This window comes from Anas platyrhynchos, chromosome 3, assembly GCF_047663525.1.
Source record: "Anas platyrhynchos isolate ZD024472 breed Pekin duck chromosome 3, IASCAAS_PekinDuck_T2T, whole genome shotgun sequence".
NCBI lineage: Eukaryota > Metazoa > Chordata > Aves > Anseriformes > Anatidae > Anas > Anas platyrhynchos.
In genome coordinates, this window is record NC_092589.1 from 119,634,342 (window position 1) to 119,648,472 (window position 14,131).

General features: G+C 62.4%; 1 protein-coding gene across 2 annotated transcripts; it reads left to right on the plus strand.

Moving 5' to 3' along the window:
* The first annotated feature begins 474 nt into the window (after positions 1-474).
* EPHX2 (epoxide hydrolase 2) lies at positions 475-10,358 on the plus strand. 2 transcript variants are annotated; one of them, XM_072036639.1, is made up of 19 exons: positions 475-488; positions 4,527-4,611; positions 4,700-4,859; positions 5,439-5,629; positions 5,861-5,983; positions 6,260-6,334; positions 6,475-6,570; positions 6,695-6,773; positions 7,062-7,096; positions 7,232-7,258; positions 7,991-8,076; positions 8,205-8,316; positions 8,554-8,628; positions 8,980-9,025; positions 9,106-9,208; positions 9,374-9,443; positions 9,551-9,631; positions 9,905-9,963; positions 10,060-10,358. In XM_072036639.1, exons 2-19 carry the CDS (start codon positions 4,585-4,587, stop codon positions 10,142-10,144), a joined length of 1,530 nt encoding a protein of 509 aa, XP_071892740.1. In that variant the 5' UTR covers positions 475-488; positions 4,527-4,584; the 3' UTR covers positions 10,145-10,358. The 2 variants fall into 2 exon arrangements, with proteins under 2 accessions (XP_071892740.1, XP_038033257.2); XM_038177329.2 differs by lacking the exon at positions 475-488 and adding an exon at positions 2,301-2,466.
* Positions 10,359-14,131: the final 3,773 nt, after the last annotated feature.

The window sequence follows — 14,131 nt, forward strand, 5'->3', positions numbered from 1 at the left end:
CTGGGGACCCTCGGATTCCCCAGGCCCCCCCTTGTTTTTTCCCTGCCTACCGTTTCCAGGGATCTGGGGGTTTGGGGGGCTGAGCCCCACTCCCCCTGCGCCCCAAAAGGTGCCAGGGGGAAACTGAGGCACGGAGGGGGTGAGGCTGATCCTGTTGGGGGGGAGCTCGCTGCCCAGACCCCCCCACGCACACGGAGAAGCAGGGGGCCACGGCGGGGGGGGGAAGCAGACAATGCGGCTCTTTCAAAACCACCGCTGGAAAGCGCTGGGAACCGCTGGAAAGCCCTGGCGCCGGGGCTGGCGGGTGGAGACCAGCGGCTGCCGGCGAGGGCGAGGAGGTTTTGGGTGTCCCCAAGGGGGGTGGTGTTCAGCCCCAGACCCCCCCTGCAGCAGGACGGGATGGGATGGGGCTGCCGTGAGCATCCTTGGGTGCAGAGAGCCCCTCGGGTCTCAGCACCCAGCTGGACATGAGCCGTGCCAGATGCTGGGTAAGGGGCTTTCAGCCACCGATCAGTCCCCCTGTGAGGATTTTGGGGGATTTTTGGGGGATTTGGGGGGGTTTAGGGGGATTTTGGGGAGGCAGGGGTGGGATGGGGGACGCTGCGCCCCAGCAGCGGGGTGCCCACAGATGCTAAATGCATGGATCCTCCGCGCTTGGAGCTTGGACCCTGCCCAAAGCAGCCCCCCCCCCAAAAAAAAAAACAAACAAAAAACATCCCATCAGGGAATGCCCGGGCTGTGCTGCGCTTTGTCTGCAAAAATTCAATGCCCCCCACCCAACCCCTTCCCCCCCCCGCCGTCCCCTTTTGAAGCTTCAGCCTCACCAGATGGGGAAACTGAGGCAGGGGCTCTCCATGGCACACCTCGCTGTTTCCAGCCCCCCCCTCCCCATCCTGCAGCCCCCCCAGCCCCTGCCCCGCTCACCGCTGCTCTGGGCTCGGTGGCTGTCCCACGACGGGCACTGCCGGCGTCTCCGGAGGCTGGGGGCCGGCCCACGCTGCACACGCACACGCACACGCACGTGCACACGCACGCCGTGCTTGGCACCGGGCACACCGTGCTTCGAGGGCTGGGGGTTGCACGCACAGGGGGGGGGGTGCACACTCCTGGGATGGGGGTGCTGTGAGCGAGGCCGGGGTGTTGGCTGCAGTGGGCTCAGCTTCAGCCTCACACGCGTGTGCACGGATGTGCCAGGCATGCAGACGTGTGCTGGGCGTGCACACACCTGCTTGGGGTGCATAGGTTTGCGTGGTGGTGCACACGTGTGCTCAGTGTGCGTGTTTGTGCACACACATGGTCAGCATCCACACGTGTGCCCGGCAATGCACAGGCGTGCTCTGTGTGCACACACGTGCTCCGTGTGCACACGTGTGCTCAGCGTGCGTTTGTTCACACATGTTCAGCATGCACACATGTGGATGCAATACAGCAATGCACACGTGCTCAGTGTGCACACACGTGCTCAGCGTGCACACACATGCTCCGTGTGCACACACGTGTTCTGTGTGCATGCACATGCTCTGTGTGCACACATGCCTGGCAGTACAGACATGAGCTCAGTGTGCACACACGTCCTCAGCAGTGCACACGCATCCTCTGCACGCTCACATGTGCCTGGCGGTGTGCACACGTGCTCAGTGTGCATGCGTGTTTGGCGTGCATGGGCTACATGCATGTGTGTGCATGCACGTGTGTGTGTGCATGCGTGTGTTTGTACACGTGTACATATGTCTGCATCTCATGCATGTTTCTGTGCATGCTTGTGCAAATGGATGCATGCCTGTGCTTGTGCGTGTGCTTGTACACACGTGGAGATTTGTGCTGTGCACACACGTAGCTGTGTGCATGTGAACAGCTACGGAGCTGTGCATGGAGGCGTGCAGGTGTTCACACATGCATGCGGACACGTGTGGGCATGTGTGTGTGCATGCATTTGTATTTGCATATGTGCACGTGCATGTGTGTGTGCATGTGTGTATGTGTGTGTGCATGTGTGTACATGTGTGTACATACGTGTGCATGCCTGCAGCACTCAGAAGCCCTTCTCCCCATGCACCCCTTCCCCTTTCCACTCTGAACACCACGAATCCACTCGAGCTCTGCGTGGCCGGAGCCCGAGCAGTGCCACGGAGCCCCGAGCTCAGCCCCATACGAGCCCTCCGAGAATCCACGCCAGGAGCGGGCGGCGCTAGGACCCAGCGCGAAGCCACGGTCCGCGGGCAGTGGGCGTGGCCAGAGCACGAGGTGGGCGTGGCTGGGGGGGGGCGTGGCCAGCGCTTGATTGACGTCCCTGGGGGGCGTGTCCTGACCGCGGCAATCCAGAGGTCGCGGGTTCGAATCCCGGCTCAGACGGTGGCTGTCCCCAATGTCGCGGCGGGCGGTTCTGTTCGATTTGGGCGGCGTGCTGTTCGGGCCCGGCCTGCAGCACCACCTGGGCTCCTGCGAACGGGATTGCGGCCTGCCCAGGTACGGCCCGGCCCGGTCCGGGTCGGTAGGGTCCGGAGGGTCCCGGACCCGAATTGGGGTTTTTTGGTTTTTTTTTCGCCCGCCCGCGCCGCTGTTGAGCGCGGCTCGGCACGAGAACCGTGGAGACGAGGTGGATTTTGTGTGTGGAGGCGCCGCCCGCGGTGGTTTGGAGGGAGTGGGGTCGTCGATGGGAATGGGACGAAATGGGGTGGGAATGGGACGAAATGGGGTGGGATGGGGTGGGATGGGATGGAACGGGGCAAAATGGGAAGGGATAGGATGGGACAGGAGGGATAGGATGGGATGGGGATGGGAATGGGATGGGATGGGACAAAATGGGATGGGATGGGACAGGAGGGATGGGATGGGATGGGATGGGATGGGATGGGATGGGATGGGATGGGATGGGATGGGATGGGATGGGATGGGATGGGATGGGATGGAAGGGGTTGGATGGGATGGAAGGAAAGGGACAGGATGGGAATGGGGATGGGATGGGGATGGGGATATGGGATGGGACAAAATGGGATGGGATGGAACAGGGGGGATAGAATGGGATGGGAGGGATGGGATGGGATTGGGGATGGGATAGGAGGGGATGGGATAGGAGGGGATGGATGGGACAAGACGGGAGGGTTGGGATGGGATGGGACAGGACAAGACAGAACAGGACAGAATGAGACAGGACAGGAGGGATAGGGTGGGATGGGACGAGACAGGACGAGACGGGACAAGACGGGACGGGATGGGATGGGACAAGACGGGGCAGGACGGGGCAGCCCGCCTGGCGGTGAGGCAAGCTGCTGACTCCTTTGGGGGAGCCTCGGGAGAAAGCAGCCGAGCCCCAGAGCCCCAAATGGGGTGCTCAGTGCGGGTGTCACACCCCGAAACCCCTCAGATCCCCATGCACCAGCACCCAACGCAGCTGGGCTCCCCCACCGGGCTCCCTCAGGGCCATTTCGCCACACCCCCTCCCCGCAGCACCCTTTCACCCTTGGCACCGCTCCCCAAAACGCTGCTGGACGCAGCCCAAGCGGCTGGCATCGGGTGTTTAACCCCATCCTGCCCCAAAGCACCCCAAAAAACCAGCACCCGGGCACCGCGCTGAGCCCCGAGGGACCCCCCTGCCCTATATCCCCAGGGTCTTAGGGCACCAAAAACCCCACGAGCCTGCCCCCAGCGGGTTCATCCTGCCCTTATCGCCCTGTGGCTGCGTGGGCACGGGGTTTTCCGTGTCTTTGTAGGGCAGGGAGCACCGTGGGGGTGCCCTGGGGGGTAGGGGTTCACCAACCGAACCCTCTCCCCTGCTGCTCTTTGGCCCGGTTACGGCGTGGCCGGGGTGAAGCAAGGCGTTAGGAAACACCGGGAGGACGCGGGGCAGGAGGAGCCATAAATTCCTCCCCTTATCAAGCGACGAGACATTTATTTCCTTCACCTTATTAAATAATAAAAAAAAAAAAAAGGTGGCAGCGAGCCCGCTGGCACGAGCAGCCCCGCTTTATTTTAGGATGTGCTGCGCTGCCGGTGGCTCGGAGAGCTTTGTCCCGGAGCCAGCCGCCGGGATTTTATTTTATGGCCTCCCCAGAAGGCCCTTTGAGATCTCCTGATAGGGCAAATTACTCTTCCCCGAGCTGCAGCTTACAAAGTACCTCTTTCTCTCTCGGCGTTTTTATTTATTTATTTTATTTTTTTTCTTTTTCCCCTGGCAGATCGGCCCCCGTCGCGTAGCCGGGGCGAAGTAATTGAGCTGCCACCCGAAATTAATGGGCAGCTCCGTAACGAGCAGGAGATGGAGAGGCCGGCCCCGCTCCCTGCATCCTCCCCATCCCATATCCTACCCCCCCCCAGCTTTGGGGTCTTTCCCTCCCCCTGATTTTGGGGTCCCCCCCCAGCTCCGGCACCCTGTGTCCACCCTCCAGCTTCGGGGTTTTTCCCTCCCTTTGGTTTTGGGGAGGCTCTGGCACCCCCCGGCCGCCCCCCAGCTTTAGGATTTTTCCCTCCCTTTGTTTTTGGGGTCCCTACAACCCCCCCGGACCAACCTCTCCTCCCTTTTTTTGCAGCAATTTCTTGCGGGATGTTCTGCTTGCCGGCGGCCCCGACAGCCCCCACGCCAAGCTGATGCGGGGGCAGATCACCCTGTCCCAGGTGAGCCCAGGGGGTGCTCCCGGCCCCCCCTCCGGATGGAGCCGCTGGAATTTTGCTGATTTTGCTGATTTTTTTTTATTTTTTCCAGCTCTTCTCGGAGGCGGAGGAAGGCTGCAAGCAGCGTGCCTCGGCCGCGGGCATCGCGCTGCCCCCCACCTTCTCCATCGCCCGGGCTTTCGAGGAGATGGCCACCAAGGGGGTGGTCAATGCCCCCCTCCTGCGGGCCGCCGGCGTGCTAAGGAGGAACGGTGGGTGCTGGGGGGGGGCAGATTCCCCCTTTTCCCAGCAAATCCCATGGGTATGGGGGGTCCCCGGGTGGTCCTGAGGCACCGTCCCCACCCAGGACCCCGTGCGCCCCTGGGTTGTGATGTCCCCGCTGTGGGTCCCGCCTTGGGCTGGCCAAATTTTGGCTGTGCACATGTGGAAAAAGCCCAAAAAACATCTTCAGTGCCTTGGTGCAGCAGATTTGGGGTCACGCTGATTTGTCCCAGCACCGGGGCCTGATCCTGCTGCGCCCCCAGCAGCGGTGCCGCAGGGCGCACCGGGTCCCAGCTGGCCCCGTAATAAGCCTTGGGGACAGGGAGGGCAGCCCCGTGGGGTGGACCCAAAGGGGTTTTGGTGCTCCTGGAGGGTTTTAGGGTGCGCTGGGTTTATTACCAAGCTGCCTGCGGTGTGGGCAGAGCCTTCAAAGCAGATTTTTAGGCTGTGACGCCCGAAAAAAACGCTCCCGCTTTTGCGCCGGGGAGCAGAGGTGGCATGAAATTAGGGGGGGAAAAAGAGGGGAAAAAGGGGGAAAAAGGTGTTTGACCAATTCTGCCTTCCCCTAGGGTTCAAGACCGGCATCTTCACCAACAACTGGGTGGACGACAGCGCGGGGAGGCTCTTCACGGCCACGCTGCTGGGCGCGCTGCGCAGGCACTTCGACGTGGTGATCGAGTCGTGCCGCGCCGGGCTGCACAAGCCGGACCCCCGGCTCTACGCCCACGCCCTGGAGGTGCTGCAGGCCAAACCGCAGGATGTAAGGACACCGATGGTGTCCCAGGGACACCCCAAGACACCCAGGGACACCCAAGGACACCAAGGGGCACCCCTGGCACCCAAAGCCCTCGGTCGCTGCCTTGGGTGCCGGAGCCGTGCTCCTTGGAGAGCTCCTTGGAGAGCTCCCCGAGCCCAAGGACGTGGGGTTGGGGAGGGACGGGGCACCCAGGGGTGCCCCCAGCAGCAGCTTCTCGCCCTGCTTTTGCTCTAGGTGATCCTCCTGGATGACATCGGGGAGAATTTGAAGCCAGCCCGGGAGCTGGGCATGGCCACCATCCTGGTCAGGGACACCCAGACCGTCCTCAAGGAGCTGCAGGAGCTCTCGGGCGTGCAGGCAGGTAGCGGGGACGGGCACCCTGCCATCCCCTGGGGACATCCCGATCCCTCCCCGGGGTTCTGCAGAGCCGGCAGCCTCAGGTTCTGCTTTTTTGGGGTCTGGGGGAGGGCTCGGTGCTGGAAGGGGAACCAAGCTGCAGCATTGGCTCCGCTTGCCCTCGTGCCTTATTGATACCCCGAGGGATTTGGGGTGGCTCTGGGTGCGATGTGGTGGTGCTGGTGCACGGCTCCTGGTCCCGTTCTCCACCCCATGAGCCCGTCCCGTGCCCCGCAGCTTCTCCACGAGGACGAGCCCCTGCCCACCGCCTGTGACCCGGCCGACGTGAGCCACGGCTACGTCCCCATACGGGTAAAGTTGGGGGTGTTCACCCCGGCACCGCGTGCCAAAACCCACATAAAGGGCTCCGGGGAGGGCAGGAGCACCCAAGGGTGCCCCTAAAGCTGGTGCTGGGTGGAGCGAGCTCACTGAGGGCTCCCCACCCCCTGCAGCCCGGCGTCCAGCTGCATTTCGTGGAGATGGGGCAGGGCCCCCCCATCTGCCTCTGTCACGGCTTCCCCGAGGTCTGGCTGTCCTGGCGCTACCAGGTAGGGACACGCAGGGATTTGGGACCCCCCCATCACGGGCACGGGGGTGGCTTCGTGTCCCTCCTGCCCCCCTCAGTTCCTGCCTGCCCCTGGGGGTGCCCGTTTTCTGCTCGCCCCCCCTTAGATCCCCGCGCTGGCTGACGCTGGGTTCCGCGTCATCGCCTTGGAGATGAAGGGCTACGGGGAGTCCACGGCACCTTTGGGTGAGCTGACCCCATCCTTACAGCTTCGGGGGGGGGCTGTGGGTGCCCCCCGGGGCTTTTCCAGCCCCAATCTGCTGGGTCAGAGGGCGCAGAGCTGGATTCTTTTGGCTGCAGTGACCCAATTTGCTGTTATTTTTCACCAAACGGGTGCCGCCTGGTGCTGCCCAAAGCTCCTGGACCTTGGGAGTTTTGGGGGGGGGGGGGGTGGAGAGGGAGGCGGGGGGGGCTGCTGCTGTCATGGCCCCCCTGTATGAGCGCTACCCCAAGGGGAATTTGGGTTTCCTACAGATATAGAAGAGTATTCCCAGGAGCAGATCTGCAAGGTGAGGCGCTGCGGGCGCACGGGCGAATATGGGGAGGGGGGGGGCTGTGGTTGGAGCCCCCACCCCAGGGCCTGTGGGGCATGGCTGGGGCTCTGTCCCTTCTCCGTCTCACCTTCTGCCCCTTCCCTCCTGCAGGACCTGGCGATTTTCCTGGATAAAATGGTGAGGAGCCCCACAGCTTGCGCCCCCTCCCCGTGCCCGGCTGGGGGTCTTCCTCCCCTTCTGCTCCCCCGCAGGGTGGGGGGGATTCACGTTTAGCTCTATTGGCCCCAAAATTGGAGGTTTTAGGGGGCTTTGTGTGATCATGGCAGGGCCCCAAGTAATTTTGGGGTCGCCAGCACCCCGGGGTCCCCCACGGGAAGGGGGCTGAGCGGCAGCACGGGACCTCACCCCCCCCCCCTCCCCCCTCCCGCCAGCATCCTCGGGGAGCTCTTGCTGCTGGAAGGGAATTTTAATTACCTTTCTAACTCGTCAGCTAATGAGGAGCCGGCTGCTGAGCTGCCCTTTTAATTGGGTTTGTTTGGAGGCCCCCAAGGGGGGACGGGACGGCGGAGAGGGAGGCGAGGGGGAAGCGCGGTGCCGGGCAGGATGCGCCCACCCCAATCCCTTGGGGGGCTGCATCCCGAGCCCTGGGGGGTCCCCCCCCCCAGCCCCTTCCAGCCAGCTCTGCCCCCTTCTCCATCCCCATTCGGGCAGGTTCCCAATTAACGGGGCAATTAACGGGGTGCCCCGTGTCCCCAACCCTTTTTGCTGCTTTGGAGGATGGCAAAGCTCCTCTCCGCGCTGGGGGCACCACCTGCTGCTTGGTTTCTTTTTTTTGGGGGGGGGATTTTCATTGGGATGCTCACTTTGGGGACCCGCTCGTGGTTTCCCCTTTTGTCCCCCCCCCTGCAGGGCATCCCTCAAGCCGTCTTCATCGGCCACGACTGGGGCGGCGTGGTGGTGTGGCACATGGCCCTCTTCTACCCCGAAAGAGTGAGGTGGGTCGGCGCCGTGCTGCCCCTGTGGGGTTGGCGTGCATCCCTGTGGGGATCACCCCAAATCCAGCCCCGTTTTGTGCCCCCCGACCCCCTGCATTGGGCTTTTTATGCTCCCCGTGGTGCCACAGGGCTGTGGCCTCGCTCAACACCCCGTACCGGCCCGCGGACCCCAGCGTGGACATCGTGGAGAAGATGAAAAGCATCCCCACCTTCGATTACCAGTTCTACTTCCAGGAACCGGTGAGAAAGGAGGGGAAATTTATCAATTTGATCATTTTGGGGGCTCAAACCCCCCCCCCCGGGAGGATGGGAGGCGTGCCCGTGCTGGGCTCCCCAGCTCGCGTGGGCATCGCCTGCCCCATGGCGAAGCTGCTGCCCCCTGGGGCTCTTGCTGTGTGTCCCCCCCCCAAAAAAAAAGCCCCCTGTCCCCATGCTGTGCCCCCCAAGCACCGGGCCGGGCTCGGTTTCCCCCCACAGGGCGTCGCGGAGGCAGAGCTGGAGAAGGACGTGGGGCGCACGCTGAAGGCGCTGATCCGCTCCACCCGCAAGGAGGTAGGAAAGGGGCTTGGGGGAGGGTTTGGGGGGGGTTACTGGGATTTGGGGGCGGCTTGGCACTGCCCCAGTGACCCTCAGGCACTCTCCATCCTTTCCAATTGATGCTGGCGTGCTGCCATCAGTAGGGACCAGAGTGAACCAGGGCAGGGGAGGCGCTCTCCATCCTCCCCGTGGTGCCATCGTTTTGTCCATCCCTGCAACTTCATCTCTTGGTCCAGGGCAGAAACCTTCCAGGTTTCCGGGGAGGGGGGGTGCAGAGGGCAGGAGGAATTGAGGAGGGGGCAAAAAATATTAAAAAAAAGGTGAAAAAAAAGGAAACAAAAAGGGCCACGAGCTCTCTCCCCGCAGGACCGCCTGCCCTCCGCGCCCCGCTTCCTCGGCATCCAGGAGCGAGGTAGGGGCTGAATTTTGGGGTTTTTGGGGGGGGCACAGCCCTAGGGGTGGTCGCATCCATCCGGGCGCTTTGTGCCGCAGGGGGGCTGCTGGTGGGCTTCCCCGAAAACCCCCCGGAGAGCCTGATCCTGCATGGCCCCGAGCTGCAGTACTACGTGCAGCGCTTCCAGAAGTCCGGGTTCAGGTAGGAGCTGGAAAGAGGGGGGTCCCAAACCCCTGGGGGGGTCCCAAACCCCTTCCCTGAGTCCCTGGGGAGATGAGGCCGCGTGGGGACGATGATGTGGGGTTTTGGGGTGGGGGGCAGCGGGTACCCCAACGTCTCCACCCCCGTTTTCTTCCTCGTCCCCAGGGGTCCCCTGAACTGGTACCGGAACATGCGGCCCAACTGGCGCTGGGCGCTCACCGCCAAGGACAGGAAGGTGGGGACGGATCCTGTGCCCCCCCCCCCCCATAGGAAAAGGGGTATGGGACCACCGCCGTGCCCCTCGCCCACCCCCTTCCCCGTGTTTCTCCCCTCCTACCCCAGATCCTGATGCCTGCGCTGATGGTGACGGCGGGGAAGGACGTGGTGCTGCACCCCAGCATGAGCAAGGGCATGGAGGAGTGGGTAGGTGCACGCCCCCCCCGCCCCCCCTCGTTGTAACAGGACCTTAAAAAAGGGGGAAAAGCCCCCGGGAATCCCCCTGGAAAAGCCCCCAGGGGGTGCCCGGGAACCATGCTGGGACCCCTGGGTTTGGGGAGCTGTGGAAAGGAAGGGGATAAGCGGGGAGGGGGCAACATCTCCTTCCCAGAGGGGGGTGGAGGTGATGTGGGGGGGGATTTATCCTTGCTGCCGGGTGGGGGGGCAGCACATAACACCCCCTTGCTGCCCCCCTTCAAGGTGCCGCAGCTGCGCCGGGGTCACCTGGAGGAGTGCGGCCACTGGACGCAGATGGAGAGGTACCAAAAAACGACACCCCCCCCGGGGGCTGGGCACTCCCCCCCCAGTGCCACCAGAATCCATCTCCAAACCCCAATTTGTGCCCTTCCTGCCAGGCCGGCGGCGCTGAACAAGATCCTGGTGGAGTGGCTGGAGGGGCTCCCCCCCGACGTGGCCATGCCCAGGGGGTCCCGGCTGTGAGTGGGGCCGGGCGCAGACCCCCCCCACAGCACCCCAAATCCCCCCCCCTACTCCCTGCATCGCCTCCACCCCATCCCGGGGGGCTGCCCGTGCTCCGGGGGTGTGCTCAGAGAGGTTTGGATGCACTGGTGAGAATTAATGCTGCTGCCAAAATCGCCCCCCCCCCCCATAAAAAACCCCAAAACATGGAGAAATAAAGCACAAAGCGACCCGAGGGGCTCCCATCGACTCTCAGCGTGGGTTGGGGATGCGCCAGCCCCACGTCCCCACAGCACCGGGCTCAGCCCTTCCCTGCAAATTCCTCCGGGGCCATCCCGAGGGCTGGGGCACCCCTGGAGATTCTCTGCTGGCTCGTAAGAGGGTTGAGCCCCTGCTTCTTATCCCCCCCCTTGCTCCTCGGGGCGGCTTGGTGCCGCAGCATCCCCGGCGTCCCCGAGGTGCCAGGGCTCTCCTCCTCGTGCCTGCCGTGCCATTTTCCTCAGCTCCAACCCCTTTTTCTGGCCCCAGCAGAAGCTGCGAGCAGACAGCCGGGGCGGCGTGAAGGAGCGGGCAAACACGCTTGGTATTTCCCCCCCAAAAAAACTCTTCCTCGGCTATTTTCAGCGCAGGGTTTGCGGTTTGTCCGTCTGCTCACCCCGGCTCATCTCCCTTCCAAGCACCTCTGGCTCTGCCAGCGAGCCCCCCAAAATGCTCAGCACCCCAGGCACGGATCCGAGCTGGGGGGCACCCCTGGGAGCTGTGGGGTCGGGGTGCCAGTGGGGCCCCCCAGCCGCTCCCTCCGGCTCCCCATAAATCCACCAGCGAGCTCTGGCTCTCTTTCTCTCCCCATCCTGCTGGCTTCCTGAGCTGTTTTGGAGGCTGCTGCTGGAATATAAAAGCCGGGAGCGGCGGCCAGAGCCTGCCCAGAGCGAGGTGGGGGCTGCCAAGGGGGCCCCAGAGCTGGCACCAGGGCTGGCTTCGTCACTTGTTTTGTCGGGGGCGTTTGCAGGAGAGCAGAATGCAGCCTGAGGGGCACAGGGAGCCCCCCCAGCCCCTCGTGCAATCCCCCCCCCCTGGGTGCTTGCACCCATCGGGGGGCTCTGGAGCTGCAAGCGCACCGTGCCCAGGTCCTGCGCCCACCCTGGGGATGGCTCCCGAGCCCCTTTCCCTCACTGCACCCCCCAAATCCAAAGCAAGGCATTGCTCTGGCAGCCCCCCCATCCTGAATTCCAATCCAGGCTCCCTGACCCCTCTCCTGCAGCCTTCAGCCCCGTGGGTGCGGGCATTTTTGGGTCCCTTGGGTGCACGCATCCAAGGTCCCCTGGGCGCACGCATCCTCGGCACGCTTGGGGAGCTCTGAGGCTCTGCAGACGGGTGGATGGGGTTAGCCCAGAGCGACCCCCCCCAGCGCAGAGGCGCCCCACAGCCCCCAGACCCTAAGCAGATGTGGGGCAGGGTGGTGGTGAGCCCAAGGGACCCCATCCAGAGCCATGCAAACGCCCCCAGAAAGGCGCCGGGTGCCCCTGGGTTTGCATTACAGGTTTTTTTTGGGGGGGCTGCAGGGCACCGAGCCCCCCGCAGGGGTTTGACCGGCCAGGTTGGGGGGGGGACAGGCAGGTAGGAAGGCTTCAGCTGGGCTGGGGTGGGAAGAAGCACCCTGCAATGGATCCATAAAATTTTGGTGAGCACTGATGAAGGCGTCGAACCAGCCACGTCCTCGTAATGCCCCGTGGCCGATGTCCGGCTCCTTGGGGGGGTCACCAAAGCATCAAGAAAACAGAAAATGTGAGGGAGAAGCCGGGGGGGTTTCAAGTCCTTGATTCAAGGAGCAGAGGCTTGAAAGAAATTGCCTCGGCACGAGGGGCAGCTCACAAAAGGTTGGCTTCAGAAGAGAAAAATCTTTGCGGTTCCTGCTCCATAAATCCAAACCTTCAAGAACAAGGGAAAAAAAAAAAAGTATATTAGTATCGAGAAGAAAAATCATTGCGTGGCCCTGGGAGAGCGGAGACTCAGCGGTTTGGCCTTGGCAAAGAATAAATCCAGCTGGGGGAGGGATTTGCGCACCGCTTGGGTGGTGGTTTCAGGCCACCCCCGCCTGGCCTTGCACCTCGCCACCTGCCCCTCAGCCTCGTGCCAGATTTGTCCCCGTGCATGGGAATTAAAGCTGGGATTCCCATTATTTATCCCCTGCTAGTTTTTTTTTTTTTTTTTTTTTGGTCCCCCCGGGACCCACATGGGCATGGGGTGCATGCACCGGGGTGCGGGGTGCAGGTGTTTTGGGGATGCTCCTGCCCCACGCATGCCAGGGGTGGGCTGGAAAATGCACATTTCCTCTGGTTTCTCCTTAAAAATGAGCCTGCAGTGAAAAATATCGACTCTGCAGGGGGAAGCAGTGAACCACAGGCGCTTTGGGGCATGGCTCAGGCTGCCCCCGAGCCCCCGGCCAGGCTCAGCCCTTGGAGCTGTTAAATTACAACCCTGGGGGTTGCTTTGGGGAAGCTCGGGTAACCCTATGGGGCCTGGCTCCATCTCCTAGCGGGGTTTTGCCCCTTGGGAGGGTGCCACGGTGCTGGGCAAAGTGCAAAGGCAGCAGGGCCACTGATCCACAGGGGGCACAGGGGGGGTCCTGGTGTGTGTACGGGGTCACAGCCCCCCCGGGACAGCCCCAAAACCCAGCTCCCCACAGCAGGTGACACGGGTCCAAGGGCCCCATCCCACTGATACAGCACAAAAAAAAGCAATTATCAGGGGAAGGAGAAAGAGGATGAAATCCTCGGAGGCGGAGAGGCAAGAAATAAAGAATAGAAGCTGCCCATAATTCAATTTTATCTTTTATTTTTTAAATGGACAAGCAAGAAGGAGGGGAAAAAAAAGAAAAGCAGCCGCTTGCTGCCAGTGCTCAAATCACTCTCACCTCCCAGACCCTCGGAGAGCTCTGCGGCAAAGCCAAGCCCCAGACCCCGTCTGCACAGGGGGGTCGTGGCTCTGGCAGACCCCTCGCGTGCTCCAGACACGAGCCAGCAGTTTGGGCAAACCCTGATGCCCCCAGGTGCAATTTGGGACCGTGGTGGAATTGGGGAACATGTTGCAGTGTGGGAACGTGGTGCAACCAAAATGATTCTCTGATTCCCCGATGCTCTCTGATTTGGGAACGCTTTGCAATTTGGGAAGGTGGTGCAATCTGGGGACACGTTGCAATTTGGGGATGCATTGCAATTTGGGGATGCATTGCAATTTGGGGACGTGGTGCAATTTGGGGACACGTTGCAATTTGGGAATGTGGTGCAATTTGGGAACACACTGCAATTTGGGGACAGGTTGCAATGTGCGAATGAGATGTGACAGTGAGGAAAACAGCTGCAAAGGTCGGAAATTTTTGCAGGTCTCCTGAAAATAAGCTTTTGGAGAGCGGCCCGGAGCAGGACCCCGGGGCTGTGCCAGCAGCTGCAGAGGCGCCGCAGCGGCTCCTGTCTGCAGGCACTGCCCGGCCCCGGGGCAGAGGAGGAGATAAACCCAAGGGGATTGAATCCTGCCCTGCTTGGGGTCTGCAGCAGCAGCACCAAGCCAAACTCTGCAGCAATTGCTCCAGGAGGGAGGCGCGCAGCATGCCTGGGCAGCTCCCATCCCACCCAACCCTTCCCTGATTCACAAAGACACTCAGAAAAAAATAAATAAAAAAATCACAAACGGCTTCACCAGCTGGCAAAATGCAACAGCCCCCTCCCCTTGTTCATTTATTGATTTATTTAATCAAAGGAATCTCTGCTGCTCAGTGGTAAACTGACCCAAGCTGGGTCACCCCCCTTGGGTGCCAAAAGCGTGCAGGGGAGCCACATGTGCACCCCCCCAGCTGCTCTGTTAATGAATAATCCCTCGGGCTGTTTTTGGAGGCTCTGCTGACCTTTGCGCCTGCTGGTGCAGCACTTGGCCCCAGAGCTGTTAGCTGGAGGGGTCTGACCCCAATCAGCTGCCCCCTCCCCGGGGGCGCCGATGCGGGCAGGAAGATGT

What these genes read in the sequence shown, in the direction of transcription:
- EPHX2 (XM_038177329.2), top strand. Translation starts at nt 2,366, where the DNA reads ATGTCGCGGCGGGCGGTTCTGTTCGATTTGGGCGGCGTGCTGTTCGGG. An exon ending in GGAGTCCACGGCACCTTTGG is followed by an intron (nt 6,774 to 7,061) that starts GTGAGCTGACCC and finishes GGTTTCCTACAG; the next exon opens with ATATAGAAGAGTATTCCCAG. An exon ending in TCCGCTCCACCCGCAAGGAG is followed by an intron (nt 8,629 to 8,979) that starts GTAGGAAAGGGG and finishes CTCTCCCCGCAG; the next exon opens with GACCGCCTGCCCTCCGCGCC.